This window comes from the organism of the source record quoted next, unplaced genomic scaffold, assembly GCF_019419815.1.
Source record: "Pyrus x bretschneideri cultivar Hongxiangsu unplaced genomic scaffold, Pyrus_bretschneideri_v1 Contig1, whole genome shotgun sequence".
Taxonomy (NCBI): Eukaryota; Viridiplantae; Streptophyta; class Magnoliopsida; order Rosales; family Rosaceae; genus Pyrus; species Pyrus x bretschneideri.
In genome coordinates, this window is record NW_025999390.1 from 5,587,593 (window position 1) to 5,613,385 (window position 25,793).

Consider the following 25,793-nt stretch of genomic DNA (forward strand, 5'->3'; position numbering starts at 1 on the left):
GAGAGAGGAAAGTCAGAGGGAGAGAGAGATAGCAAGTGTGAATGTGTGTGTGTGTGACCCCCACACCTGTCCACACCACACTAAACACCAAAAACCTAATAGAACAAACTAGGGGTAAAATGGTCATTTCACACGTACGGTTCGATAGTTTCGGGACGGGATGTCACAGTTAAAAAATTGGTGCATTTTACAAAAAAATGGTACATTTCACATATAACAAAGTGGTAATAAAGAAGAATGGGTACATTATAAATAAATTAGGGTACAAATAAAAGATTAAAAATTATGAGTACAAATGAATTTTAAAAATATAGGCGCTAAAAGAAATTAATACATGGGTACAAAATAAAACTAAAAAGAAAATACTACAAATTAAAAAAAAATGTTGCAAATTAAAAGTGGGTACAAACTAAAAATATAAATATATGATACAAAGTTTAGGCATAAAACATAAATATACCATATGTAATGTTTCTATCATTGATTAAATATACAATGTCACGTGACGGTATACACATGGGTACAAACACAAATAAAACTTTAAAAAATATGGGCACAAAAAGAAACTAATATATGGGTACAAATTAAAAATGAAAAGAAATTTGGTACAAATTAAAAAATATTTGCAAATTAAAAATAGGTACAAGCTAAAAATAAAAATTATGATAAAAAATTTAGCCATAAATATAAATATACTAATTGTAACATTTTTAACACTAAAGGAATATATTTAAAAATAAAAATATTTTATTATTTAAATAATTAATGATGTTATTAAAACCCAAGGACCTTGATCAAAAATTCAAAAGGAATATGATTTTAATCAATGGAGTAACAAAAATAAGGATGTGAACCTAATTTTTTTCTCCCGAAAGAAACAAAGGAAAAGCTTCATTATAGGAGTTCATGTTAGAAGCCAAAATTAACGTAATCCAAATCCGCCATGCTTATCACCGGGCCACGTACAGACAGTATTGAGAAGGAACTAATATTTACAGGGGAGCATTTTACCCCTCCCAACACAGGTTCGTGGTAAACCAGAAACATAATCCGCCCTCTCTGCCTTCTTCCTTTCCTCCTGGCAAGACCCCCACTCCATCGCCATATTTCTTTCCAAACCCAGCCATGAAAATCGTAGCTTTTCCTTCGAGATCCTCACTCGCCCTCAAAGCGTAACCTTCGAGATCCTCACTCGCCGGCGCCAAACCCTTCTCCATGCCGCCGGTGCCAAACCCTTCTCCATGCCGCCCATGCCAACTTCCGCTTGACAGTTGCCTCCATAGCTGTTCCACCTTACCTTCAACCAAGAGCATCGTGTATGTCAATTAGTTTTTTACTTATTTATTTTAATATTATTTTTTTATTAAATATATTAAAAAGTAATGAACATAATCAACCAAAGTTTTCAATACGTTGGTTTTTAAGAGATTTTAATTTAATTTTTGAAACAGTTGGATAAGTGTTGTGTTTTGAGAGAACGGGCATTATTTTTGCCACCCTTGTTTTTATCGTGAATTATAAAAGAATGGCGCACTGCAGCTCATGTAGGCCTACCTTTCAAGACTAGGACTAATATCCAGAGGATATGTTAAGAATCTTGAAGCCGTGCCCGTGACCGTTCCAACACAAAAAATTATATTCAATTTTGATGTCATCATATATTGGAGTTTTTCAGCGTACCAAAATACAAAGCAATATCCTATGTATCATATCGTATAAATAAAAATATTTAAAATATACCTTCTATTATATTATAACATGTGTTGTCCTATGTTGTATTTCAAGTTAGCCTAAAGATTCCACATTGTATTAAATGTTAGGACTCCCTATTACAAATAGCCCCGAAGTTGGTGCAAGCAAGATGCTATTTCTGTCCCTAAACAGTGGTGTTAGATAGGGACGGAGATCCATGGCAAGCTCTGCTTATGCTAACTTACATGCAATTAATGGGTCTTTTCAAACCCATTTCATATCTCACAGCTTTAATCACCTGAAAACCTCTCTTTCCTTGACTGTTAAGGTATCTCTCTCTCTCTCTCTCATTTATTAGGGTTATGCTTAAATTGACAATTATTTTCTGAACTTGATTTGAGATTTTGTTCATATTACTTTCTGTTTTTCTAGCCTCTACTCAAAGAGCTGGAGAAATTTCCATTGATAAAGGTGGATGTGTCCAAAAACATGAAAAACGCTTCTGGGAAGTTGTTAGATGCACTCATGAACTCCATGTTCCAATTCGTGGACCAACCATTGCTTCCATCTCAGGTTGGTTGTTTTCACTCTTGGTCACCCAAAAGTATTTAGCCTTGTAAGGTATTTTGAGAATGCAAATCTCACAACGGGAAATTAAGAGATTTTACCGGTGCTTATAAGAAGTTGTTTCTCCCTATGCCAATTTATTTCCAACTGAGTCCGATCAAGAGTTATATTTTCATTTTTTTTCAAGCTTAATTATTAGCTATATTTTTTTGCTAGCTAATTAATCAATTTACAGCTTATGAGACTGCATGGTCGTATTCCCATAATTTACATTTGATGTAGAAATTTATTTTCCAGCATTACATTAGCACTTCACTACCATGGTCGATGCATTTGATATAATTCTATATCCCGTTCTTACAGGAAAACTTTGCTCCAGTTGAAGAGATTGGAGACCTTGTTGAGGTCATCTGCACTGAAGGAGAAATTCCCGCTGACTTTTCTGAGGGTGTGTTCATAAGAAATGGTATGTCAATGGTATAGTCAGGAATTATTCAGTGGGCAGGCTATAAGCTAAAATTATTATTATAAAATTAAATGCTCAATTTTTTTGTTGGCTACATAAAGCTATATAATAATAAACTTAAAAGTAGTAATTTGAAGTAAGAAATTTATAGTCTGTTTTCTAGACTTCTAGCCTTCAAACTTTCAAATGAATAATATAATTAAGGGAAACATATGCGTGGTGTAGAAGTTTTAATTTGTTGCTATTAAATTAGTAATTGAGTTTATTTAACATTAATTAACTTTTATTTTCCTAAAAACAGCTCTAAAATACAAACTTTTCATTTGCTAAGTGGGTTAAGACAATTAAAAATAATAAAATAACCCAAATGACTAGTACTTTTAAGCTTAAAGAACTAAAACTCTCCGCTATAGCCCACCGGAGCCTTGTACTAGGCTCCGCCGTTGGGTATGTGACCTCCAAACACTTTCTTATTGTCGTTTCTTTATTGCCAGAAACTAATTTTCTTATTTGTGACGAATAGTGTTAAATAATAATGGCCTTGTGACTTAATGTTTGTATTGTTCGTTCTTGACTAATTCCATATTAGCTCAAGTTTTTGAAGTTTAGTGTAACATGGTATCAGAGTTCTCATCATCCGAAATTAGCTTGATATTGAAATTCATAGAATATATATGATCCTCCGATTAAGTTGAAATAATTACATGTCACTAGACCAAATGAGATCACTATTAACTCAAAGTACATATTTTTGTCAGCTTACACTTTTGGGGTCTAGTCCTTATTTAACATATATGTTATATATTTCCAGGAAACAATCCTTTATTTGGAGGTCTGAAATCCGCAGTTTCAATTTTTGGGCAATCAAACCAGACTTGGGTAGATGGAGAAGGAATGCTTCATGCAGTATACTTTAAAAAAGATCCAAATGGAAGTTGGATTGTCTCGTACAAGAACAGATATGTTGAGACAGAAACATTTAAGCTAGAGAAACAAATGCATAACAAACCATGTTTCTTACCAGTCCTAGAAGGAGATGCTTCAGCAGTTTTAGCAGCGCAGCTTCTGAATGCGGTAGTTATATCGATGATTGCTATTTGTTTGGTGGAAAGTCATACACATAAAACCCTATATCTGCTATTAAAATAAAAAAATGTTTTCTTATGAGATTGTCTCATAAAGTTGTTTTCTGTCATACTGTGACGTTTGTTAGACAATAAGTCTCGCAAGAAAACATTACTCTTGATTTAGAACTATAATATATGCATCCTTATATGCAGACTATATAATTAAGTTTGTTTTTCTTCTGTAAAATCTCGCAGTTGAGATTTGGCACAGTCAATAAATACTTTAGCAACACCAATGTTTTTGAGCATTCAGGAAGGGTTTACTCGATTACAGAGGATCACCTGCCTCAAGAGGTGGACATCTCAACCTTAGAAACTCTTTCTGATTGGGATGTCGATGGTGCTTGGGATCGACCTTTCACTAGCCATCCAAAGGTTTTTTCGTTTCTCCTATGTATTTTCCCATATACATATACATATACATACATATATATATATGTATATAGTATTTAATTTGCCTAAAATAGTTAATTATTAATCTTGATTTTAATATGCAATTCAGAAAGCTCCAGGTTCCGGAGAGCTGGTCATGATGGGGACAGCTGCAAAGAAACCTTACTATGTTCTGGGGGTTATTTCTGGTAGTTAATTAATTCGTTTGATTTGTAACTACATTGTGTTATTTATATATGTTGGAGTTTAAACATGTAATTAATTGGTTTTACTGCTATTTCAGCTGATGGAAAGAAATTGCACAAGGCTGATCTCAAATTCAAAAGAAGCGTCCTCAGCCATGATATAGGAGTCACGCAGAAGTAAGTGCTATAAAACTATAAATCAACGTTCCCCCACCACCAGAAAAATAGAGCCAAAGATCAATCCTGCAAATTATTAATTACTTTCTATCATAAATACTGATTAAATTGTAAATTTATAACCCTTTTTGTTTGTTGTTCTCTTGGCACCAGGTACAATGTAATCATTGATCACCCCCTTACCATGGATATAAAGAGACTTGTCATGGGTGGCCCGTAAGTAAAAATACATGTCTGATTTAGTGGCATTCAAGTATTATATGTATATGTTCTGAATTCAAATCTTGTCAGAGTTGTTGAATTTAAAAAGAAGTAATCTAGCTGTTCTTGTGATATTTTTAATGTGCTCATGCTATATATGTATACATTTATGTGCATATAGATTAATGAAGTATGAAAAGGAAGGGTATGCGAGGATTGGAGTGATGCCACGTTATGGTAATGCAGAGTCAGTCAAATGGTTTGAGGTACAAACCAATTGCACATTTCACATTCTCAATTGCTTTGAGGAGGACAATGAGGTAATTTACTAATTAAAACTATAGTGAACTTAATTACAGGATGATCAAGATTAAAATTTATTAATATTTACCGTGTTATATATAGTTTATATTTATTGATAAATAAATAATTGGACAGGTTGTTGTGGTGAGGGGATGTAGGGCTCTTACATCTCTCATACCAGGTCCTGATGAACGAGTTGGTAATTTTGGTAACAAGTTTGAGTGGTTCTCCAAGGGGTTCAATTTTGCACATCATGATGATTCTGCAGCAGATGATGATGCTGGAACCGGATATTTCTTTGCTCGTGTATATGAATGGAGACTGAACATGGTGTCTGGGGAAGTTGAGGAGGAGAAAAATTTAACTGGAACTGAATTTGCCATGGAATTTCCTTTTATCAACGAACGATACACTGGTTTAAAACACAAGTATGGTTATACTCAAGTCATTGATTCTGTGGCAAGCTGTAACTCTGGTAATTAACGAAAATATAAACTTTACTTGATTCTCAATTGTTGATGATTTTAAATATTATTGACTTGATGTTTATTACTTTGTATTAGGCTTGGGTAAATTTGGAGCTCTAGCAAAATTATATTTGGATGATCAATCACATTCCACACCATCTGGGGTAACGAATTCATATTTCGTTTTAGTTTACAGTTTTTTTTTAGTCAAATAATCTAAGGCTCAATTTGGGTGAGAGAATTCTAGGTGCCAAATGGGATGGGCATCAACTTAGTAAGGAATGATTGATCCAGAAAATGTTCGAGAGAGGGATATTAGGATTGCCCTTCATGACATGAGCATTGCAAATTAATGCATGTAAGAAGGCTTTGTGGAATATAGATATTTTTTTTACTTTACATCTTTAAGTGGGGGAGGCCATAAGGCTTCCCCAATTAGACAAAAGATTATTTACCTTAATTCCATATTTCTGTGCGAGGTGCAAAGTGGAAGCTAAAACCAAATTAGCTTCTCCCAATTCCAATTATCTTTGACCTAAAGAAAAACCCTTCTCCCATTGAACATACTCTTAAAAGGCATGAACCCAACAATTTATGAGACTTAGCTTTTGTCATTATCTTAATAGGAATCCCTTACGTTTTTGTGATTGTACATATTTATATTTGTGATACTGATAATAATAGGATCAGGAGGAAAGGTGTAGCGATCAGCAGTGGATAAAGGTGGAATACCATAAGTTTGAGGAGAACAACTTTTGCAGTGGAAGCGTTTTTGTGCCTAGACATGGAGGCATAGAGGAAGATGATGGTTGGATTGTCACTTTTGTCCACAATGAAAACACTCATGTAACCCAAGTGAGTTCTGACCCAATTGTAACTTTGTTTTTCTGTATCACATATATATATATATATATATATATATAAACAATTATATATCTTGCTGATGCAGGTTCATGTAATTGATGCAATGAAGTTTCAGAGTGAACCGATTGTGAAAATCACATTGCCACAGAGGGTGCCATATGGTTTCCATGGGACTTTTGTGTCAATGCTTAATTAGTCAATATTAGTATTAGGCATGGCATATAGCTTCACAGAGTCCCATGCATAGTCATACTCTCTAGTCTAAGGAACTTTGCCAGTACAAGGGACTGAATCAGAAAAAGAAAATTACACTTAGTCGGGGACATAAACTTTGTACTTAGTCCTGTGCATATGTGACAGGTGACAGGTTTCATTAGATTAGAGAATCTGGCAGTCAAGTTTGTTAAAGTTCTCATATTGTGAGTGACAGATAAGAGTGGTTAGTCTTGTTATTAAGGAGTACTGTGGTTAAAAAGCATACGCTCCTTTGTACGTAATTGTATCAGTAATAATCTTCCTATGCACATGGAAGTCATCAGTTTATCTCTATGCCTCAATCTCTCTATGTTGTCTCTTTCTATTTTAACATGGTATAGAGCCGGGTTTCTCTCTGTAATTGTATGGTAATCATCTTCTTTTGTATAATGAAATCAGCCTCTCTCTATGCCTCTCTTAACAAAACGTACGTTAATCTGCTGAAGATTTTCTTTAATGAGTCAATGACAGCAGATAAAAATAATAATTAGTTCTTGATAGAGGTATAAGTTGATCACATTAATCCGAGCTACCCCTCATCAAATTCTCCCAACTGTATCTTTCTACAATATTGTTTCACCGTTCCACCTTCACCTAATATGGATATAGCAATCAAAACGAACCACCAGCAATATGTTGGCTTATTGATCTTATACAAGCCCTTTCTGTTACCCAAATTAATGTTTATGGGATAAGGACGGTAGGGTTGGAACTTGGAAGAGGAAATTCATTTAAGAAAAGTTAGCAACTATGTAATGGATCCTACCTACAGATTTTCCAAATCAAAGTATAGTATATATATAGTCATTGATTTCTCTAGCTGTAAAGAAAATTTAGAAAGTACATAATACTTCTCCCTTTCTAAATTTTTATGTCTAGCGAGCCCTCCTGCTAATTGCGAAAAACCCTAATTCCCTGGATTCCATGGCAAGAAATCTGTCTTTGGCTTCATAGATGTAGAAGAAAATGATGCAATAGAAGACTCCCCCAATGACCTCTCCAATAATGATCACCAAGTCGTGTGACTAAGGTCTCCAACTGATAATTGGCAGCCCCTTCAATGTATTCCATCCCCCACACCACAATACTTACCCTAACGCCAACCCCAAGCCCAGAGTCCCCATGGACCCTCTCCCCACTCCAAATTCCATCCCCTTCACTTCTCTATCACTGTGCATTGCCTCACCCCTACCACCGCGAAGGCACCATCTACAGTCTACTCCATTGCAATTTCAAGGCGGCATGGAGTAGGCTTTACTGGCTCCAAGAGTACCCAAATCCGCGCATGGAGGCAACCAGACTACATGGAGTTAGATGCCTCCAGGCGACTCCAGGTGAAATAAGAAGCATTTTGGCTTATAGTAACATGCCTTTCACCACACGCAAAGATCACAAAATCAGAATATGGAATACAGCCTCGGACAATTTTAAATCCAAAAAGGTTTCCTCCATTTCCAAGAAAAAAAAGGCTCATTTCCCTTATTTTCAAAAACCAACAAAAATATAAAACACAAAGAATGTGTTTCCTACTTAGTATATTGTCATGCAGAAGGTTTGATATACATCGGCTTACAGGACACAACAGTACCCTGGAGAATTTTAACCGAGAACTGCGTGGACTCGTTTGTGGAACATGAACTGCAATTATGGTGAACCAAGATGATGGATGTCTCTTCACTTGCTCCTCGGATGGATCAGTAAAAATTTGGAGAAGGGTTTTGGGGAAAAAAACTCTCACACTGTCACCATGACACTGAAATTCCCCATAAACGCCATAGCCCTAAGCACTTCATCACTTAACTCTAGTTGCTTCCTCTACTCTGGATCTTCGGATGGAATCATTAATTTTTGGAAGAAGGAGAAGTTGCCTGTAGATTTAACCATGGTGGGGTTTTACAGGGTCACACGTGTGCAGTGCTTCGCCTAGTGGTTGTGGAGGAGTTGATATTTAGTGGGTCAAAGGATACAACAACTAGGGATTGGAGGAGAGAGGAAGGGAATTGCTTATGAGTGTTTGGCTGTGTTGGATGGGCATAGAGGGCCTGTCAGGTGTTTGGCTCCTTGTTTAGAGATGGACAAAATTGTAACGGGGTTTTCGGGTTATAGTGCAAGTTTGGACCAGAGTTTTAAGGTCTGGAGTGGGATTGAACTATAGGGACAGGAGTTTCTCTAACCCTGTCTTGTCGTCATGGGTTGAGAGGAAGCTGCTTCAAAGGTAATTATTTTCAGTAGGTCATAAAGTATCAGAATAATCAATAATTTCTGTTGCTGCATGCAACCTTTTTATTTTATACCAAGAATGATTATGAAAAACATATTTTCCATGCATTTTGTGTATTGGATCTTTGTTATTTTAACTAAGCCTTAGAGAAACTACTACAAGTATATAGAGCCCACTGGTCCGACAAATCTTCATTAACAATTACCCGCCATGCAGTATTATAGTATTTTCTAAATTTCGACCATGATCGAAGATATTGCCATTCCTATTTTTATTGGTTTCTATTACCATTTATATCAATTAATTTGCACAGTGAGATAATTAGAACGAATGATGTTTTCTGCAATTAGTATTGTCACAAATTTGGGTAGCTAAATTAAAAGTTCATAAGCAATGATTCCAACAATGTGTAATGAGATGTACCAACCCATTCATCGCTGTTACTTCCTAACTTTTTTTTTTTCAGCTACTCCAATGCCCATGCTGCCACAATGAACAAGGAGATTTGTGAAGCTTCAGCTTGGTCCAAAAAGAAAGGAGGGAAAGACTCAAAATTTTTTGCGTTAGCTTGAGAATAATGCTACAATTTTGTCGCTTATGCATGCATGAATGGAAATGTGTAAATATATAAAATAGCTTTGGGGTTGAATTATTGAGTTACCAACCCACCAAATACAATAGTTACATAACAAGCAGAGCTGCAGATTAACCTAACAGAGCAGTTTCCACTGTTGGAATTGGGAGATGAGTTTGCCCAATAATGAAGAAATTTTCATAAATGAACCCAGCAAGTCCACCGCCAATGAGAGGACCAACCCAATAAACCCAGTGGTCAGTCCAATTCCAGCTTACCAAAGCAGGACCAAAGGACCTTGCTGGGTTCATTGAAGCTCCTGAGAAGGCTCCGCCAGCTAGGATGTTGGCCCCGACAACAAATCCAGTTAGTGTAGGGCCCAATCCATTAAGAGATCCTCTCTTATCAACAATTGTAGCATAGACTGTGAATAGCAAGGAGAATGTGAGGACAATCTCCCATATCACACCTTCTAAATAGCCCACCCCACTTGAAAGTGAATGAATTGGAGTAGTCTGCCAAAAAAAATAACAATTAAATTATGTGACATGTAACATGACGATATAAATGAGATTCATAGTGAATTTAAATTTGAGTAACTACAAATTGACATCTACTTAGCGTGATGAAAAATTCTAAACATACCAATCCACTGAGGTACTCTAGAAGGTAACAAGCTGCGGCAGCTGCTAACAATTGATCGATCCAGTAGAGTATAGATCGGAAGAGGGTAATGTGACCGCCAAACAGGAGGCCAAGAGTGACGGCAGGGTTAAGGTGACCGCCAGATATGTGGCCGGCGGATATCATCACGGCCACAACTAGTGCATGTGTCACAGCTACGGCAAACAACCCCACTAGTGCATGTGCTGCTAGCTTATCTGCCCCACCACAACTCAGACGGTTACCATATACATAATATAACCAAAAATACATGACTAGTAATCATGTAGTAAACGACAGAGAAATTATGATCTTGGATCTGTGTCCATGATAGTGATGATGAACTACCAAACCCAAACATATTAGTGATTAAACATTACATATTCGATGTAAGAGTTTTGGTCATTAATCAACGAGAGGTTTTTCCAAGTACTCGGTATTTCATGTGTAGGGTGATTGATTAATAGTTGGAGAGATTATATATTTCCTCGTTTCCCTTTGAAATTATCTTGATGAACAATTCATTTGGTTTATATGAGATTTGAAATCATAGATGTTTTCATTAAATGGAATATTTGTGAGTCACGAGACTAAATGGTTATTGAAACACTATAAAAGATAAAGCAATGGCATATAATTAATTGGGTATGTGCGTATAAATTACCAGTAGCCATGGCTGATGCGACACCAGCAAAGACGAAGAGGAAGGTAGTGATAAACTCAACCACAAGGGCTCTCCAGACTTCTGGAAGGGCACCCTCACCGGTGGTTCCCAAGGCTATTTTCGCCATTATATGCTCTGGCCTATAGGGTCTCTCAATTTTGCAGTTGCTAGGACAATGAAAATGTATACACTATTTATAAGGATATCAACATTGATGAACCAGGTTTTATATATATATGTATATATGCGTATCCAGCTGGGTCCAATAATATAATTATTGACTGCTTCAGAAGTTGTCCAATTACCAAGCAAACCAGAAATGACAATATAGCTAGTCCAATATTCAGTACTATTGGAAATTTACATGGTAACTTTACCTTGTTTGGCATCAAGATCAGAAAGGAGATACGATGATATCTTGGTATATAAATTATTTTGTAAACAAGGATCATCGTCCTCTTCTTTTAAAAAATTAAAATCTTGGAAGGGATTTGTGATGAAAAAAAAATTAATTAGTTAACAATTGTTTATTATTGTTTAATTTAAGGTACATTGGTATTTGATGTCTTACATTATGTTTGGATGATGAAAATAATTTGAGATTTTAACAAAAGTCAAAATTTATAAATTAATATGCACCAAATTCTTTGTTTGGATTCATAAACATAGAAATTTTGAATTTCCGTGTCAAAAAAAGAACTTAGAATTTGGGACCTTCAATTCCCAAGTTTAATTCCATATAAATAGGTATCATTTCCCAATTTCTATGAGTGAGAGTTTAAAAATAACAATTTCCGTATTCAAATTCCATTGTTCTTTTAGGTTAACTAAACAAAAAATTTCACAAATTCTAGATAATAAAATTTCATCATTTTAAAATTCTTTGGTAATCTTAAATTTCCTCATCTAAAGATTAAATTTGTGTTCCTTACCCATAAGGATTAAATTTTACAATTAATCTTCTAATTTGTTTTAGGATTAGTTCTTAATTTATGAATACACTTTTTGTAACTCGTAAAATATAATATGGCAAAATGTAGTACTATGATATTGTAACCGTCTATGCACATGAAAAAAAAAAACCTTAGTACCACATTCATGTAATTGTAGCCAAAACTAAAAAGCTATATTAGTGTGCTATTCCACCTTCTACACCCTAATTTGTTTTCCCGGTTTGCAGTGTGTTTCTTCTGTAACTCTAAGAATAAAAAATAGGGTTTGAGTTTTGATCGTGCCATGCACCAACCCACTGTGATACCATCATACGAAAAGCTGAGATTAATGGATAAAAGTTAAAACAATTGCGATATTCTAATATTATGAGTGTCCTCTGAGTGTGCACTTTGTGTCCTCTTCTTCCATATATGCATTTCCTTTACGTGATTATAAATAAATAGTAAAATAGTTTCAATTATTGATGGTTTCAAGGATTATTTTTGTTGCATTATCCCTTAGTGAACATTAATTTCAATTGTAAATATGAACTGATATTATATATATATATATGTATATATGTATATATGTATATATATGTTAGTTATCAGTGGAAACTTAGGCTTATTCAGTTATTCGCATAATTATGTAAAAGGTTTATCGACCAAAAGTTCAAAACTATATACTATAATAACATTGCTGCCTGTGCAGCTGTGGCCAAACTATACAGATAATTTGCAAGAAAATGAACTATTAAATATGCAGAAGAAATTTTGTTTTCTGCTCACACTTTAGGATTATAATTTACATTGAAAAATGGTGCAATCACTGAATATTTATTTTTGGGGCGTGAGAGCTGAGAGTGGATCTGTTGGAAATTCAAATAAAAACAGGCTGTAAAAGGTTGCTGCTAGCTGGTAGTTTCTTTACAGGTTGTATCCACACATGCTGCAACTACAAAGACTAAAGTTTCCTCCATGTGCTAGTTGAAAGTGTGTTGAAAGACAGCAGAGATGTGAGCTGCTGTGTGCAAGCTGTCCAAAGTTCACATGATCTGTTTGCATGTGTTGTCTTATTGTTTATTCATTTTCTGCTTGTATAAATAAGCCTCCTTGCTAGGCTTTAGAATGATCCCATCCGAATCCCACTTCCAATTGTGAAGAAGCTTGTAAGCTTTCTTATTCCATCAGTTTGTAAACCTTTTGTCATATATCAAAGTCCAAGTGTTTTGCCAAAGCTTGTTGCTTCCCTCCTTTCTCTATTTCTTTCTTTGTCCAATTTTATTGAGAGTGCAAAGTGAGAGGTGTGATAGAGTTTGTAAACTTATCACCCACATATTTTGGTATTGAGTAAGCAAACTCCGGTGAATACCAACAATTGGTATCAGAGCCAGAATACCATTCTGGCAAGTGCAGTAGCTATGGCGTCTAATTTAGTGCAACTCCAAGTTCCCACATTGAAGAAAGAAAATTATGAAAGATGGTGCATCCAATTCAAAGCATTGTTTGGATCACAGGAGCTATGGGAAGTTATCAGTAATGGGTATGTTGTACCCACTGCCGAGCAAGAAGTTGCATATACTGCAGAACAAAGGAACACTCTCAAGGACTTACGAAAGAATGACCAAAAGGCAGTGTATCTTCTATACCAGGGTCTAGAAGATTCAACGTTCGAGAAGGTTGCAGAAGCAACAACGAGCAAGCAAGTATGGGACACACTCAGTACAATCTACAAAGGAGTAGATCGGGTCAAGAAAGTGAGATTACAGTCACTTCGAGCAGATTTTGAAACTGCTTACATGAATGAAGGAGAGAGCATCTCCGACTATCACTCAAGGCTCATTGTGATAGTAAATCAGATGAAGAGAAATGGCGAGAGACTCGATGAAGTACGAGTTGTGGAGAAGATACTCCGGTCACTCACATCTAAGTTTGAGCATGTGGTGACTGCCATTGAGGAATCCAAGGATTTGGAGGTGATGAGCGCAGAGGAGCTACTAGGATCCCTCCTAGTTCACGAGCAACGCATTCAGAAGAATGCAAGCCCCACAACGCTAGAGCAAGCTTTGGAGTCAAAGTTGAATATTGACAAACCAAATAAAGGTCGTGGGCAGTGGAACTCACGTCATGGGAGTTCATCTAACCGTAGCCGAGGACGAGCTCGAGGAAGAGGTCGAGGTTATGCACAAAATCGAGGTCAGTCTCAGAAGTGGAGATCTACTCGAGGAAAGACGCATATCCAATGTCACAATTGCAAGCAATATGAACATTATGCCAATGAATGTTCACATAAAAATGGTGAGCATGTCAACATGGCAGAATCAAGTGGAAATACTGATGAAGAACTTACAGTCTTGCTAGCACACCATGATTCCAGTAGCCAACAAGATGTTTGGTATTTGGACTCTGGTGTAAGCAATCACATGTGTGGAAAGAAAGAGTTTTTTGCCGAACTAAAAGATGGGGCCTATGGATCTGTAAGTCTTGGTGACTCCTCAAAATTGCCAGTTGAAGGCAAAGGGAAGATCAAGATCATCCAGAAGGATGGTAAAGAAGAATACATCTCCGATACCTACTACATACCAGGTATGAAGAGCAACATTCTAAGCATTGGTTAACTGCTCAAAAAAAGGTACATTATACATATGGAGAATATGTTTCTCACTCTCAGGAATGCAAGGAGAAAACTTATTGCACGTGTTCAAATGTTAAAGAACCGAATGTTCCCGTTGAAGTTGAACACAAAGATTGGGAGTTGCAACATCGGTGTAATGGAAGATGAGTCATGGAAATGGCACCTTCGATTTGGCCATCTTTATTTCAATGGCCTAAAGTTGCTGTCAAGTGGAGGAATGGTTCGTGGTCTGCCCCAAATTGAAGCCACACGCCAAGTATGTGAAGGTTGTGTGCTTGGCAAGCAAACACGACTATCGTTCCCTGTTGGTGATACATGGAGAGCAAGGGCACCACTGCAGTTGGTGCACACAGATATATGTGGTCCATTGGATCCCATGTCTTATGGAGGTAATAGGTATTTTATTACTTTCATTGATGATTTTAGTAGGAAGACTTGGGTTTACTTTCTCAAGGAAAAGTCGACTGCCCTAAGAATCTTCAAGGAGTTCAAGGCACTCACAGAGGCTGAAAGCAACCACAAGCTTGTGGCTGTGAGATCAGATAGAGGTGGAGAGTACACCTCCAATGCTTTCCAAGCATACTGCAAGGAGCAAGGAATTAGGCATCAACTTACTGCTGCCTATACCCCACAGCAAAATGGGATAGCCGAAAGAAAGAATCGAACCATCCTTGACATGACAAGGTCCATGCTTAAGGAGAAGAATTTGCCAAAAGAGTTATGGGTAGAAGCTGTAGCTTGTTCGATTTATTTGTTGAATCGATGTCCAACAAAGAGTGTCAAGAGGATGACACCATAAGAGGCTTGGAGTGGATACAAGCCGTGGATACAAGCCGAATGTTACACACCTAAGAATTTTTGGGTGTGTTGCATATGCTCAAGTTCCAGAAGCCAAGAGGAGGAAACTTGATGATAGAGGTGAGAAGTGTGTTTGTGGGTTATAGTGAAGAGTCCAAGGCGTACAAGCTCTACAACCCACTAACTGGCAAACTAGTGGTTAGTCGAGATGTCATCTTCAGTGAGGAAGAGACATGGAAGTGGAACAACAAAGAAGTCAGTAAAGAGAAGATCGTTTCCACTGATTTTGAAGAACCAGAAGTTGTACCACCTATTGAGCAACAGCCTGCTCAAACAATCACAACAACTCCAGTGCACAGAATTGCAAGGAGTGGTCTTACATCTAGTGAGGAAAGCAGCTCCTCAACTCCAGTGAGGTTAAGGAGTCTCACAGAGATTTATGGACAAGAAGAAGAAGAAACCAATTTTTTCTGCTTCTATGCAGACCACGAGCCTCTCTCATTCAATGAAGCTGTGGAAGAAAATTGTTGGAAAAAAGCCATGGAAGAAGAGATCCATGCCATCGAGAAGAATGACACTTGGGAGTTAACAAAGCTCCCACCAAATCAGAAGGCTATTGGTGTCAAGTGGGTGTACAAGATCAAACGCACTGCAGATGGGAGTGTAGATCGGTACAAATCAAGGCTTGTAGCAAAGGGCTACAAACAGAAGTATGGAGTGGACTATGATGAAGTCTATGCTCCAGTTGCAAGACTTGACACGGTAAGATTACTAATCTCTCTTGCCGCTCAGCATAAATGGAAAATTTATCAATTAGATGTCAAGTCAGCCTTCCTTAATGGAGTTCTTGAGGAAGAAGTGTACGTGAAATAACCAGAAGGCTTCCAAGTACAAGGAGAAGAAGAAAAGGTGTATCGTTTGAAGAAGGCTTTGTATGGCCTCAAGCAAGCACCACGAGCTTGGAACTCAAGGATTGATAACTACCTTCACCAAAATGGATTTCAGAAATGTCCATACGAGCATTCAGTTTACATGAAGAATGGTGCAAAAGGTGAGTTCTTAATTATTTGTCTCTATGTAGATGACTTGTTGTTTACAGGAAACAATGAAGCAATGTTCTGTGAGTTCAAGCAATCCATGTTCAGTGAATTCGAGATGACTGACAATGGATTAATGTCATACTTTCTTGGCATAGAAGTGAAGCAATGAAGTGACGGTATCTACATCTCTCAACAAAAGTACATGAGAGATATATTGGAGAAATTCAATATGGACAAGTGCAATATTGTCAACACTCCAGTTGCAACTGGATTGAAGCTGTCCAAGGAAGGAGAAGGTGAGTTTGTAAACTCAACCGTGTACAAAAGCTTGGTTGGAAGCCTACAATCACAAGACCTGATATAGTTTATGGTGTTGGACTCGTGAGTCGATACATGGAAACACCAAGGGAGTCTCATTGGCTGGCCGCCAAGAGAATTTTGAGGTACATAAGAGGTACTCTAAACTATGGTCTATTTTATAATTTTGGTGAAGATGCAAAATTATTTGGTTATTCAGATAGTGATTGGGGAGGTAACCAAGATGAAAGGAAAAGCACAACTGGCTATGTGTTTTTTCTAGGATCAACAGCTTTCTCATGGACTTCAAAGAAGCAATCAATTGTTGCTTTGTCATCATGTGAAGCCGAGTATGTTGTTGTAGCCTCAACCGTGTGTGAGGCAATTTGGTTAAGAAATCTGTTAAAGTCAGTGTGTCATCCACAAGTGGAATCGATTGTGATTCATGTGGATAACGTGTCTGCAATCAAACTTGCAAAGAATCCTGTTCAACATGGAAGGAGCAAGCACATTGATACCAGGTTCCATTTTCTAAGGGACCATGTGAAGCAAAAGACAATTGAGCTTGTCTATTGTCACACAAAGGAACAAGTGGCTGACATCTTCACTAAGCCACTACCAGTTGAATCATTCCGGTTATTGCGTGAAATGCTACGCATGAAGGCATTTTGATTTGAGGGGGCGTGTTGGAAATTCAAATAAAAACAGGCTGTAAAAGGTTGCTGCTAGCTGGTAGTTTCTTTACAGGTTGTATCCACACATGCTGCAACTACAAAGACTAAAGTTTCCTCCATGTGCTAGCTGAAAGTGTGTTGAAAGACAGCAGAGATGTGAGCTGCTGTGTGCAAGCTGTCCAAAGTTCACATGATCTGTTTGCATGTGTTGTCTTATTGTTTATTCATTTTCTGCTTGTATAAATAAGCCTCCTTGCTAGGCTTTAGAATGATCCCATCCGAATCCCACTTCCAATTGTGAAGAAGCTTGTAAGCTTTCTTATTCCATCAGTTTGTAAACCTTTTGTCATATATCAAAGTCCAAGTGTTTTGCCAAAGCTTGTTGCTTCCCTCCTTTCTCTATTTCTTTCTTTGTCCAATTTTATTGAGAGTGCAAAGTGAGAGGTGTGATAGAGTTTGTAAACTTATCACCCACATATTTTGGTATTGAGTAAGCAAACTCCGGTGAATACCAACAGGATCCCCATCGTTTCATCCATTTTTCTGGGGAATTAATATTCGCAGTGGCGTATCCATGAACAAGTATCATCGATGCCAACTTTTATATGATGTATTTGCAATCGTGAGATGATCAGCTATAAATAGGTTTTCTTTTTTTTATTATTTTTTTATTTTTTGGGTAAATTAAGGTTCATTAAACCAAAGGGATATGCACAAAGGCCACCGCCAAAGACCCAAGCCGAATGCTAACATAACCCTGACCCATACACAACCCTAATGCAGAAAACAGACACAAAAAAAAAAAAAAAAAAAAAAAAAAAAAAAGCAAAAATCCCAGCTGAAGGAGGCCGACGGTACCCGCCGCCGTAACCCCATGTAAATCAGCTTGCCAGAATCGCCTGATTTCCCTCACAACAACTGAGCCATCCTGATGAACATCTCTTAAGTAGCCATGTAGTTTTAGCACTACAGCAAAACGAACAAATTTTAGTTAGGGAGATTACTTATCCCACTCTTTCAAATTTTTAATATTTTTTTATCAAGTATTAGTGGTGTGTAGAAAATATTAAAAAATTAAAAATGTGTGAGATAAGTAATTTGGAATGTGTGAATATAATATTTTTTAGTTATTATTAGCTAATTCATTATTATTAAGGGAGGACCAAAACTACTACAATAACTTAAAAGAAGTTTTAAACTGATGCATAAGAACTCAGCACTCTATCTACTAGAATATTAATGGCTTATTTGGCAAGTGCTTTTAAATGATTGAAAACACTTTTTAGATAAAATGTTTTTGAGTTGCAAAAGTACTTGAAGTGCTTCATGCTAAAAGCAACAGTTACGTGCTTCTTGTTGGAAGCACTTAAAGTGATTTTCCAAAATTAATTTACATTTTTACTAAGATTTAGTTCCAAAAATATTTTATCTAAAAATAATTTCAATCATTTAAAAAAACTTGTCAAACGAGCTATAAACCTCACATTGAAACTTGGAATGAAAATATTTCTATTAGAAGTTGGACCAAAATCCATGTCATGAAAAAAAACAAATGGGTCCATCATTAGCACATGCAAGGCCCAATTACAATCTCTCCATCATGCAGATAACTCCTCAGAGTGAGCGAGACAGTGTGGTGCAGAAGAAAGGGAACCAAAAAATGTCATCTTTATCGGCTACTCTGAATCTCTTAAGACCCTCTCTGGCTCCAACGCCACCGTCCGTAAGGTTCTTTGGTGTGCGAAACTCTGCCTCTTCTTATTCTACTTCCCGGAGACTCGCTCTCTTTCAGCTCGGCTCTGGTAATTACTTCCTCCAAAGTATCAAAAACCCAACGTTTGTTTTTCCATTACATTTTGTGTTTGTGAAATTTGTATTGATTAATTGTGGGTTGTTTTGTTTTATAATTTTATACTGTAGCAATATAATTTAACTCAAATGTGCAATGTATATGTGTTATGCTGAGTTCTGGGTTGAATAATGTATGATATAATAACAGAGTGGAAATTTTTTGCTTCATTTTTTTCTTCTTGGGCAAAATCAATGTAGTTATATCAAATTTCGTAATGCGGTTTTCGTGAAGATTAAGAAAATTCAAATTATACGAAAGCTTCAGTTTAACTGTTATAATTCTGAAGATAAATTGCCCTTGCAAAAGTTCCTATATCAAAAAGAAAACCTTTAAATTAATTCCAATATAAAAATAAATAAAAGGTGTGACCTTTACATGATTCAGCATAAATTAATATGTATAATGCTTCACCTTTGCAAAACTTTTACCCCTGCTTTTCATATATTTTGACTACTTTTAATCAAGTTAAGAATTTTAACAAAGAATTGGGGGCACTCGGTTTAATTAAATTTACATTTTGATTAACAAAATATATCAGTTGGTTATAATATGCCTTGCGCTTATGATTTGGGGTGGTTTTCCAGCTCTACCTCAATCACAACTGTTAGGTGCAAAAGCATCTGAGTTGCTAAGAGGAGAGGGAAACCCTTTAGAGGCTGCCCCAGTTGCGAATTTGGCACAGGCAGGCACCGCTATTGCCAAGGAAAATGCACTGGAGTGGGTAAAAAATGACAAAAGAAGAATGCTTCATGTTGTTTATCGTGTTGGGGACTTGGACAAGACTATAAAGTATGCCTCTTTTTAGTAGAAGAAATATTGCTTCCGTATCGCATAGTTCTTTGGACAAGACTATAATCTTTTGTGATGCAGATTCTATACTGAATGTTTGGGGATGAAGCTGTTAAGAAAACGTGACATACCTGAGGATCGATATTCGAATGCTTTTCTTGGATATGGACCAGAAGAATCCAATTTTGTGGTTGAACTTACATACAGTAAGTATTTTATAAGTAATTCTGTGTGGTTCAAGATTATTTTGTAGTTTAATAGAAAGACTTTTTATATTGTATGCTTTCATATGAATGTGAATTGCATTATGTTATACTCGTAGATTACGGAGTGGACAGGTACAACATTGGGACTGGTTTTGGCCATTTTGGCATTGCAGTTGAAGATGTAAGTTCTTTTTTTCTTAATATCGCTGTGGTTTTTCTCTCATGACAAACTACTCTTATTTGTGCGTTTTCTTGGTTTGGATTTTTAATTCATTGTCCATCTACTGAACTATAAAACCAATGAATTTTACTTACAATTACAATCAATACTCTTCTCAGCTTTAACTTTTAAGCTGAATGAATTCATTGTCTATCTTTTTACCTTCTGTCTTTCTCTTTTGTCCGTTCAACATCCATACTCTTCAGAAGCTTTGGAGCATTATCTCTTACAATTTTCATTTCTTATCCATAATGTTTTATATGCCAAATTTTTTTTTTCTTTAAGTTAATGCAAATTTTCTGTAGGTAACCAAAACCGTGGAACTTATAAAGGCAAAGGGAGGGAAAGTTACCAAGGAACCTGGTCCTGCCAAAGGTGGCAGTACAATAGTTGCCTCTGTTGAGGATCCCGATGGCTACACTTTTGAGCTTTTGGAGAGAGGGCCTTCACCTGAGCCCTTCCGTCAAGTGATGCTTCGTGTAGGTGATCTTGACCGTGCTGTTAACTTTTATAAGAAGGTGAGATGTCTTAAACGAATTTCTTTTATTTTTTAAATATTTGTTCCTGGTTCGGCTTTTTATAGGTAAGCTTTCCTGAAGCTTTGACCATTGTGTTTTTTTTAACATGAAGGCTTATGGGATGGAACTTCTCCACAAGAGAGATCAACCTGAATACAAGGTAACTTCACACATGCGACCCACTGACAAATTCCCTTATAGGCTGATACGCATGATACCCCTGGAATAATAGAAATTGTGACGGCAACATGCCATCACAAATTTGCCATTTATGTGGCTGTTTGTGTAGGCGTGATATGGGCATGAAGACCCTTATGAATTGATGTAGTGCCCATACATAGTGATACCACTTTGTATTTAGAGGCCATCTTTTGTGAGCTGTCTCTTCATTATTTTCACAATGCTTCTTGCTTCCTGGATTCTGGGTACATGGCAGTAGTGGTTTACTGAAGGCATCCCATAACATACCTTCTTGCCGGATTATGATTTTGAGCCTGACTGCTACAGGGGCGACTCGTGAAATGTATTCCCACCAATTAGAATCCTAGAACTAAGTGTCGCTTTATATAAATTTAGCCGCTGTTCTAACAACTTTGCTCTAATGTCTGCCCGCAAAAAATACATTTTATGAACTCGCCATGGGGTTTAGCCGTGTCCCCTTCCCCTATTTCACCCTTCTAACATATCTGATTAAATAGAAAACAATTGTTTAGCAGTATTTGCATTTTGCTACTCTACCTAATAGCTGGTTCTGCTTGTTTACCAGTATACTGTTGCCATGTTGGGCTACGGTCCTGAAGATAAGAATGCAGTGCTTGAACTGACGTACAACTATGGGATCACAGATTATGACAAGGGAAATGGTTACGCGCAGGTATTTACAAGATATTTTATTTCTCAAAGCACTGATATGAGCTATACCAGTCTGCTCACCAATTTCCATGTTACTATACGAAGGATACTAAATCTGAATCCCAAATTGTAACAGATCGCAATAGGCACAGATGATGTTTACAAGACTGCAGAAGCAATCAAACTAAGTGGAGGGAAGATTATTCTTGATCCTGGGCCTTTGCCAGGTATCAACACAAAGATAACTGCTTGCCTCGACCCTGATGGCTGGAAATCGGTATGTCCTGTCCAATTTAGTTGCATTTTTTCTTAGTCGGTAGTTCTGGTACCAATTAGAGTGCAAACTTCAATATTGAAATAGCACATTGGTGTTATGTCATATTCGTACCTTTTATATGAATCATTATCATATTTTAAAGCAGATGATCCGATTTTTTTGCCCTCTCCAATTTGCAGGTCTTTGTTGATAATGCTGATTTTCTGAAGGAATTAGAGTGAAGAAAAGCATCACCAACAACTAAAAAACTGAGCCTGTGGAAGATTTGTAACAATTTTGACTGTAAATTATCCTAACCTCCTAACGCTACTTATCTTGAAGCAGCCATGAGAGAACGTATCCAAACTAAACTTATAGATACATTACTTTGTATAAGATTGTAACAGTTGTTATAAGTTCCATTCTTTCCCACCGAAACGTAGATATAGAATTGGATTCTGTGATAACTGCACATTGATTGTTGTGAAAAACTTAACACGTTCAATTTTACATAAATCCAAATTTTAACCTTTCTTGGAATTGTGTTATGTTGGCATGAAATTCAACATATGACGGATCCCTTCAGTCCACATATGTTTGTCACCTTGACTTCTGCATTCAAATTCTATTGTCCTTTCAGCTGTTTTTATCCCAAAGTATGCCCTTGGTTTGCTGCCATCTTCTCTTTCCCTGCCGGGCCAAGCTGGGATGTCACAGTAGACTCCAGAGACCACACCTGCATGCATCACAGCATGGCATCACGGTTGACAGGGTAGAAGTCGATGTAAAATGTTTGATCAAGGTATGAGAATTTTCTTACATTTCTTCTTTTTTGTAAATGTTCCCGCAATATGCTTGCTTTTCATTTTGGCTAAAACCTGTTATTATTCCACTTCTGAATAAGTATTTGGTGATGCTGTTTTAGAAATAGTAGGTCTATAACTAATCAGTAAATCTTCAACTTAGAAGTTGATACTCTTTTCCAAATTTTCGTGTATCGGGTATTTTACCTGCCCATTTGAGTTAGTATTGAAAGAAACCCTCTTCCAGTGAAGAGCACCTGCATTCATAAGTTACATGATGGTGTGTTCAACTTATCCATGAAGTTATTTAGCTGAATTCATTATTGCTGCATTAGCCTGTCTTAATAATGCCGTTTGTTTACCTTTCCTCGTACGTTTAAGGAGCTCCCCTCCATTTGAGACAAAGTTCAATGCTGCATTTGATTGGTTGCCTTCACATCTCTCCTCGGCCAGAGCAACAGTTGTGCCACCGTACTCCTTTTGCAGCCTCACTTTAAGTGTGGCTGCTCCGCGTAAAGCTGTGCATTGATCATAAACTGCTTTAGCTAATTCAATCAAGTTTAACCGTTGCTAATATGTTTTAAACTAGCGTGCGCTTAACTTTATTGAGTTGTGCGTTTGATTAGCTTAAAATTTGGTTGAATATAAGTGTAAAATGATGGAATTTAGTACATCTTGTAGAGTCTTAGTGTACCTGTAGCTGCTCCTGCAGTTAAGGTCATGATATCTCCATTAGTCCTTGCATTAACTGCAGAACTGACAACTGATACAATATGATCATGCTCGGCTCCCATTTCCTCCGCAATCTCAATGCAACGTGAAGCGACTAGAGCTGCTGCGGATGCTAGCGCAGCTGATGTTTCCATCCTCAATTCGGATACTGGAGTTTTCTGGTTGGCAGCTGATGTTTCAGGAAATACAGTTGAAGCTGCAATTGATGCTACAGCAGCAGCAACCCCAGCCACAGAAACAGCAGCGTGCAACTGCGCATTTTGGGTTCGGATTTCATGCTTCTTCCTCTCCTTCTGATCTTTTAACCATCTGCCCATTGTTTTCCCTCGCAAAATGCTCTTGTATAGCTGCAGGGATACAACAATGAGGAATTGAAAAATTACGACGACAAATGATTTTCGGACACCCGCTTTCCTTCTGGCCTTATTTGTATTCTGGCATTTCGATTGAATTAATCAAAAGAGAATCAAGGGACATAAATAAAGAGGCCCACGTAAATCACAATTACGCTTCAAGAAGTTCATGTACAAGATAAGTTGAGTGGTGAAAACTGAAGTTACCCCATGATTGAGAAATTGTTGCTGGCTGGAAAGGAAGTCTGGGTGGAGTGCTTGGTGTAGTAAAAGTAACTCCTGCACATATTAACCGGCCGTAAAACAGTAAAAGTTCCTGGCTCTGATTGTGCCCCATTATACAATATTTAAATCGAAAAAGAAGCTTTTTGTAATCCAGTATTAGTAATTTAGTATATATGATAAAATAGTAGGTACGAAATTATAGATTTGGTTTAAAATCATGCACTCGTGCACATAAACACATGATGATGATTCTGCACTCCCAAATCAAATTTCAAAAATGATACAACCTCCAAGCAGACATTCATCAATTATACGCGTTAGTTGGTCTAGCAGCACCAAGTTTTTTCTTTGTTAGACGAGGTCATAATTCATCAACTAAATCTCATAAACGATAATTATTAACTATTCACAAGTCAGCCCTCAAAATTCATAGTTACAAAAAACACTTAAAATCGCATTTTATAAGGAAAAACTTTGAATATTAATTTTTATTATATGCGAGTACTATTAGTTGTCAGAAGCATAAAACAATTATGTCGTCTACTCATATCATATTAACTAATGGTTCTATCACGTGCATGTGTTATGGTACCAGACGATCATTTTTCAAGAGAGAGAGTGAGAGTACCTTCATCTCTTCACTGTCTCTTGGCGAAACTGGAGGGCTAACTCCACTGGGTAACTGCTGAAGCAGCCAAGATGTTCATAAGATCACATCTAACACAAATATAGATTATGGCATAATTTGCTAAGTATAATTAAGAAACTAATTAACTTACACATTCCATTAAACGCATGGAACTTCTGTCGTGTGATTCAACACCATCATCAGAACTGAACGCTGACTTGTCAAGGGTCTTGGAAGCAACGTTCACACGTGTGTGGGAAAGAGCTTTGGAGATCTCCATGGCTGAGAGACTCCACGATCTGGCCAGAAACTCCATCGACTCCGTTGGAGTTTCTGGCGGTGGTGCAGACGACCCCGCTGTTCCGCTCACTATACCGCCATTTTCGTCTATGTTCTCCAGCCCGCCATGCAGTAGTCCGTTTGTTGAGCATTTCAAACTGCAGGAGCTCACTATCACCATAACACACAGAGTTAGATTACACCAGTCATTCTTTAAACAAATAAATAAATATTATGAAGTTTCTGTTTTCTTACTTTTGAAGCCAAATAAATATTTTCATTCAGTGGTGACTCATCGGAAAAGCTCTGGTATTGGGAGCATCTCAGTTGAGCTATGAAAGCAAGAGTGAATGAATGAGATGATGAAGAGGAGGGTGTACTATGCAGTACCTATTTAACATGGCTTTGCAAAAGTAAGTTGCATGCTTTTTTTATTGAAAAATACTTGACTTCTCACGGCAATAAGGCTAGTAATATTTTATGGCACGGAAGTTGAGTGGTAAAAAATAACGAGCGCAAAATAGTGAAGATGATAATGATTCGTTGGATGTGCAAGCACATTAGGATGGATAAAATTAAGAATGAAGATATTCGAGGTAAAGTAGGAGTGGCAACAATTGAAGATAAGATAAGAGAAAATTGGTTAAGGTGGTTTGGACACGTGAACCGAAGATCTACAGCTTCAGTTAGAAAATGCAACTATGAGACAGATGCTCGGAACAAAAATGACAGAGGAAGATCTAGAAAAACTCGGAAAGAAACTTTAATATATATATATATATATAGCATTTGAGCTAACGGAAGATAAGACACAAAATCTAATGAGATAAGGCTGGTTCATGTTGTTGTTTGTGTTTGCCAGTGACTTCAATATACATATCAATT

At 36.9% G+C, this 25,793-nt stretch overlaps 4 protein-coding genes across 6 annotated transcripts; 2 read left to right on the forward strand and 2 right to left on the reverse strand.

The window, feature by feature from the left end:
- The first annotated feature begins 1,627 nt into the window (after nt 1–1,627).
- Nucleotides 1,628–6,977, forward strand: LOC103957555 (carotenoid 9,10(9',10')-cleavage dioxygenase 1-like). The gene is made up of 13 exons (XM_009369742.3): nt 1,628–2,020; nt 2,125–2,265; nt 2,623–2,725; nt 3,537–3,799; nt 4,048–4,227; nt 4,355–4,433; nt 4,529–4,607; nt 4,761–4,823; nt 4,990–5,128; nt 5,247–5,586; nt 5,675–5,742; nt 6,263–6,433; nt 6,528–6,977. The coding sequence occupies exons 1-13, from the start codon at nt 1,910–1,912 to the stop codon at nt 6,636–6,638; spliced, it is 1,848 nt and encodes a 615-aa protein (XP_009368017.2). The 5' UTR covers nt 1,628–1,909; the 3' UTR covers nt 6,639–6,977.
- A 2,487-nt stretch (nt 6,978–9,464) lies between these two features.
- On the reverse strand, nt 9,465–10,993 carry LOC103957101 (aquaporin TIP4-1-like). Its single transcript, XM_048589626.1, has 3 exons — nt 10,820–10,993; nt 10,138–10,373; nt 9,465–10,007 (listed from the first exon to the last, which is right to left on the reverse strand). The coding sequence occupies exons 1-3, from the start codon at nt 10,944–10,946 to the stop codon at nt 9,624–9,626; spliced, it is 747 nt and encodes a 248-aa protein (XP_048445583.1). The 5' UTR covers nt 10,947–10,993; the 3' UTR covers nt 9,465–9,623.
- Nucleotides 10,994–18,789: 7,796 nt separating this feature from the next.
- Nucleotides 18,790–22,942, forward strand: LOC103957455 (probable lactoylglutathione lyase, chloroplastic). 2 transcript variants are annotated; one of them, XR_007257361.1, is made up of 10 exons: nt 18,790–18,997; nt 19,632–19,836; nt 19,918–20,042; nt 20,159–20,223; nt 20,568–20,780; nt 20,893–20,940; nt 21,547–21,654; nt 21,769–21,909; nt 22,089–22,245; nt 22,529–22,942. XR_007257361.1 is itself a non-coding variant. In XM_009369607.3 (9 exons), exons 1-9 carry the CDS (start codon nt 18,796–18,798, stop codon nt 22,128–22,130), a joined length of 1,149 nt encoding a protein of 382 aa, XP_009367882.2. In that variant the 5' UTR covers nt 18,790–18,795; the 3' UTR covers nt 22,131–22,326. The 2 variants fall into 2 exon arrangements, 1 of the variants encoding a protein (XP_009367882.2); XM_009369607.3 differs by lacking the exon at nt 22,529–22,942 and having other exon boundaries at nt 22,089–22,326.
- On the reverse strand, nt 22,314–25,324 carry LOC103957454 (VAN3-binding protein-like). 2 transcript variants are annotated; one of them, XM_048581586.1, is made up of 9 exons: nt 25,164–25,324; nt 24,781–25,079; nt 24,630–24,686; nt 23,984–24,055; nt 23,386–23,770; nt 23,054–23,209; nt 22,899–22,948; nt 22,709–22,766; nt 22,314–22,624 (listed from the first exon to the last, which is right to left on the reverse strand). In XM_048581586.1, coding segments are annotated over exons 1-9 (1,269 nt in total). In that variant the 5' UTR covers nt 25,165–25,324; the 3' UTR covers nt 22,314–22,433. The 2 variants fall into 2 exon arrangements, with proteins under 2 accessions (XP_048437543.1, XP_048437539.1); XM_048581582.1 differs by lacking the exons at nt 22,314–22,624; nt 22,709–22,766 and having other exon boundaries at nt 22,811–22,948; nt 24,630–24,683.
- Between the last annotated feature and the right edge of the window lie 469 nt (nt 25,325–25,793).

Excerpts from the sequence above, each read along its gene's own strand:
- LOC103957455 (XM_009369607.3), top strand. The coding sequence starts at position 18,796 with ATGCAGATAACTCCTCAGAGTGAGCGAGACAGTGTGGTGCAGAAGAAA. Across the intron at positions 18,998-19,631 it reads TCTCTTTCAGCTCGGCTCTG|CTCTACCTCAATCACAACTG; the intron begins GTAATTACTTCC and ends GTGGTTTTCCAG. Across the intron at positions 20,043-20,158 it reads TGTGGTTGAACTTACATACA|ATTACGGAGTGGACAGGTAC; the intron begins GTAAGTATTTTA and ends TTATACTCGTAG.
- LOC103957454 (XM_048581586.1), bottom strand. Across the intron at positions 24,687-24,780 it reads CCATGCGTTTAATGGAATGT|CAGTTACCCAGTGGAGTTAG; the intron begins GTAAGTTAATTA and ends TGGCTGCTTCAG. Across the intron at positions 22,949-23,053 it reads CCTTAAACGTACGAGGAAAG|GTGCTCTTCACTGGAAGAGG; the intron begins GTAAACAAACGG and ends TTATGAATGCAG.
- LOC103957101 (XM_048589626.1), bottom strand. The coding sequence starts at position 10,946 with ATGGCGAAAATAGCCTTGGGAACCACCGGTGAGGGTGCCCTTCCAGAA. Across the intron at positions 10,374-10,819 it reads CGCATCAGCCATGGCTACTG|ATAAGCTAGCAGCACATGCA; the intron begins GTAATTTATACG and ends GTGGTGGGGCAG. Across the intron at positions 10,008-10,137 it reads TAGAGTACCTCAGTGGATTG|ACTACTCCAATTCATTCACT; the intron begins GTATGTTTAGAA and ends TTTTTTTGGCAG.
- LOC103957555 (XM_009369742.3), top strand. The coding sequence starts at position 1,910 with ATGGCAAGCTCTGCTTATGCTAACTTACATGCAATTAATGGGTCTTTT. Across the intron at positions 2,726-3,536 it reads GGGTGTGTTCATAAGAAATG|GAAACAATCCTTTATTTGGA; the intron begins GTATGTCAATGG and ends ATATATTTCCAG. Across the intron at positions 6,434-6,527 it reads AAAACACTCATGTAACCCAA|GTTCATGTAATTGATGCAAT; the intron begins GTGAGTTCTGAC and ends TTGCTGATGCAG.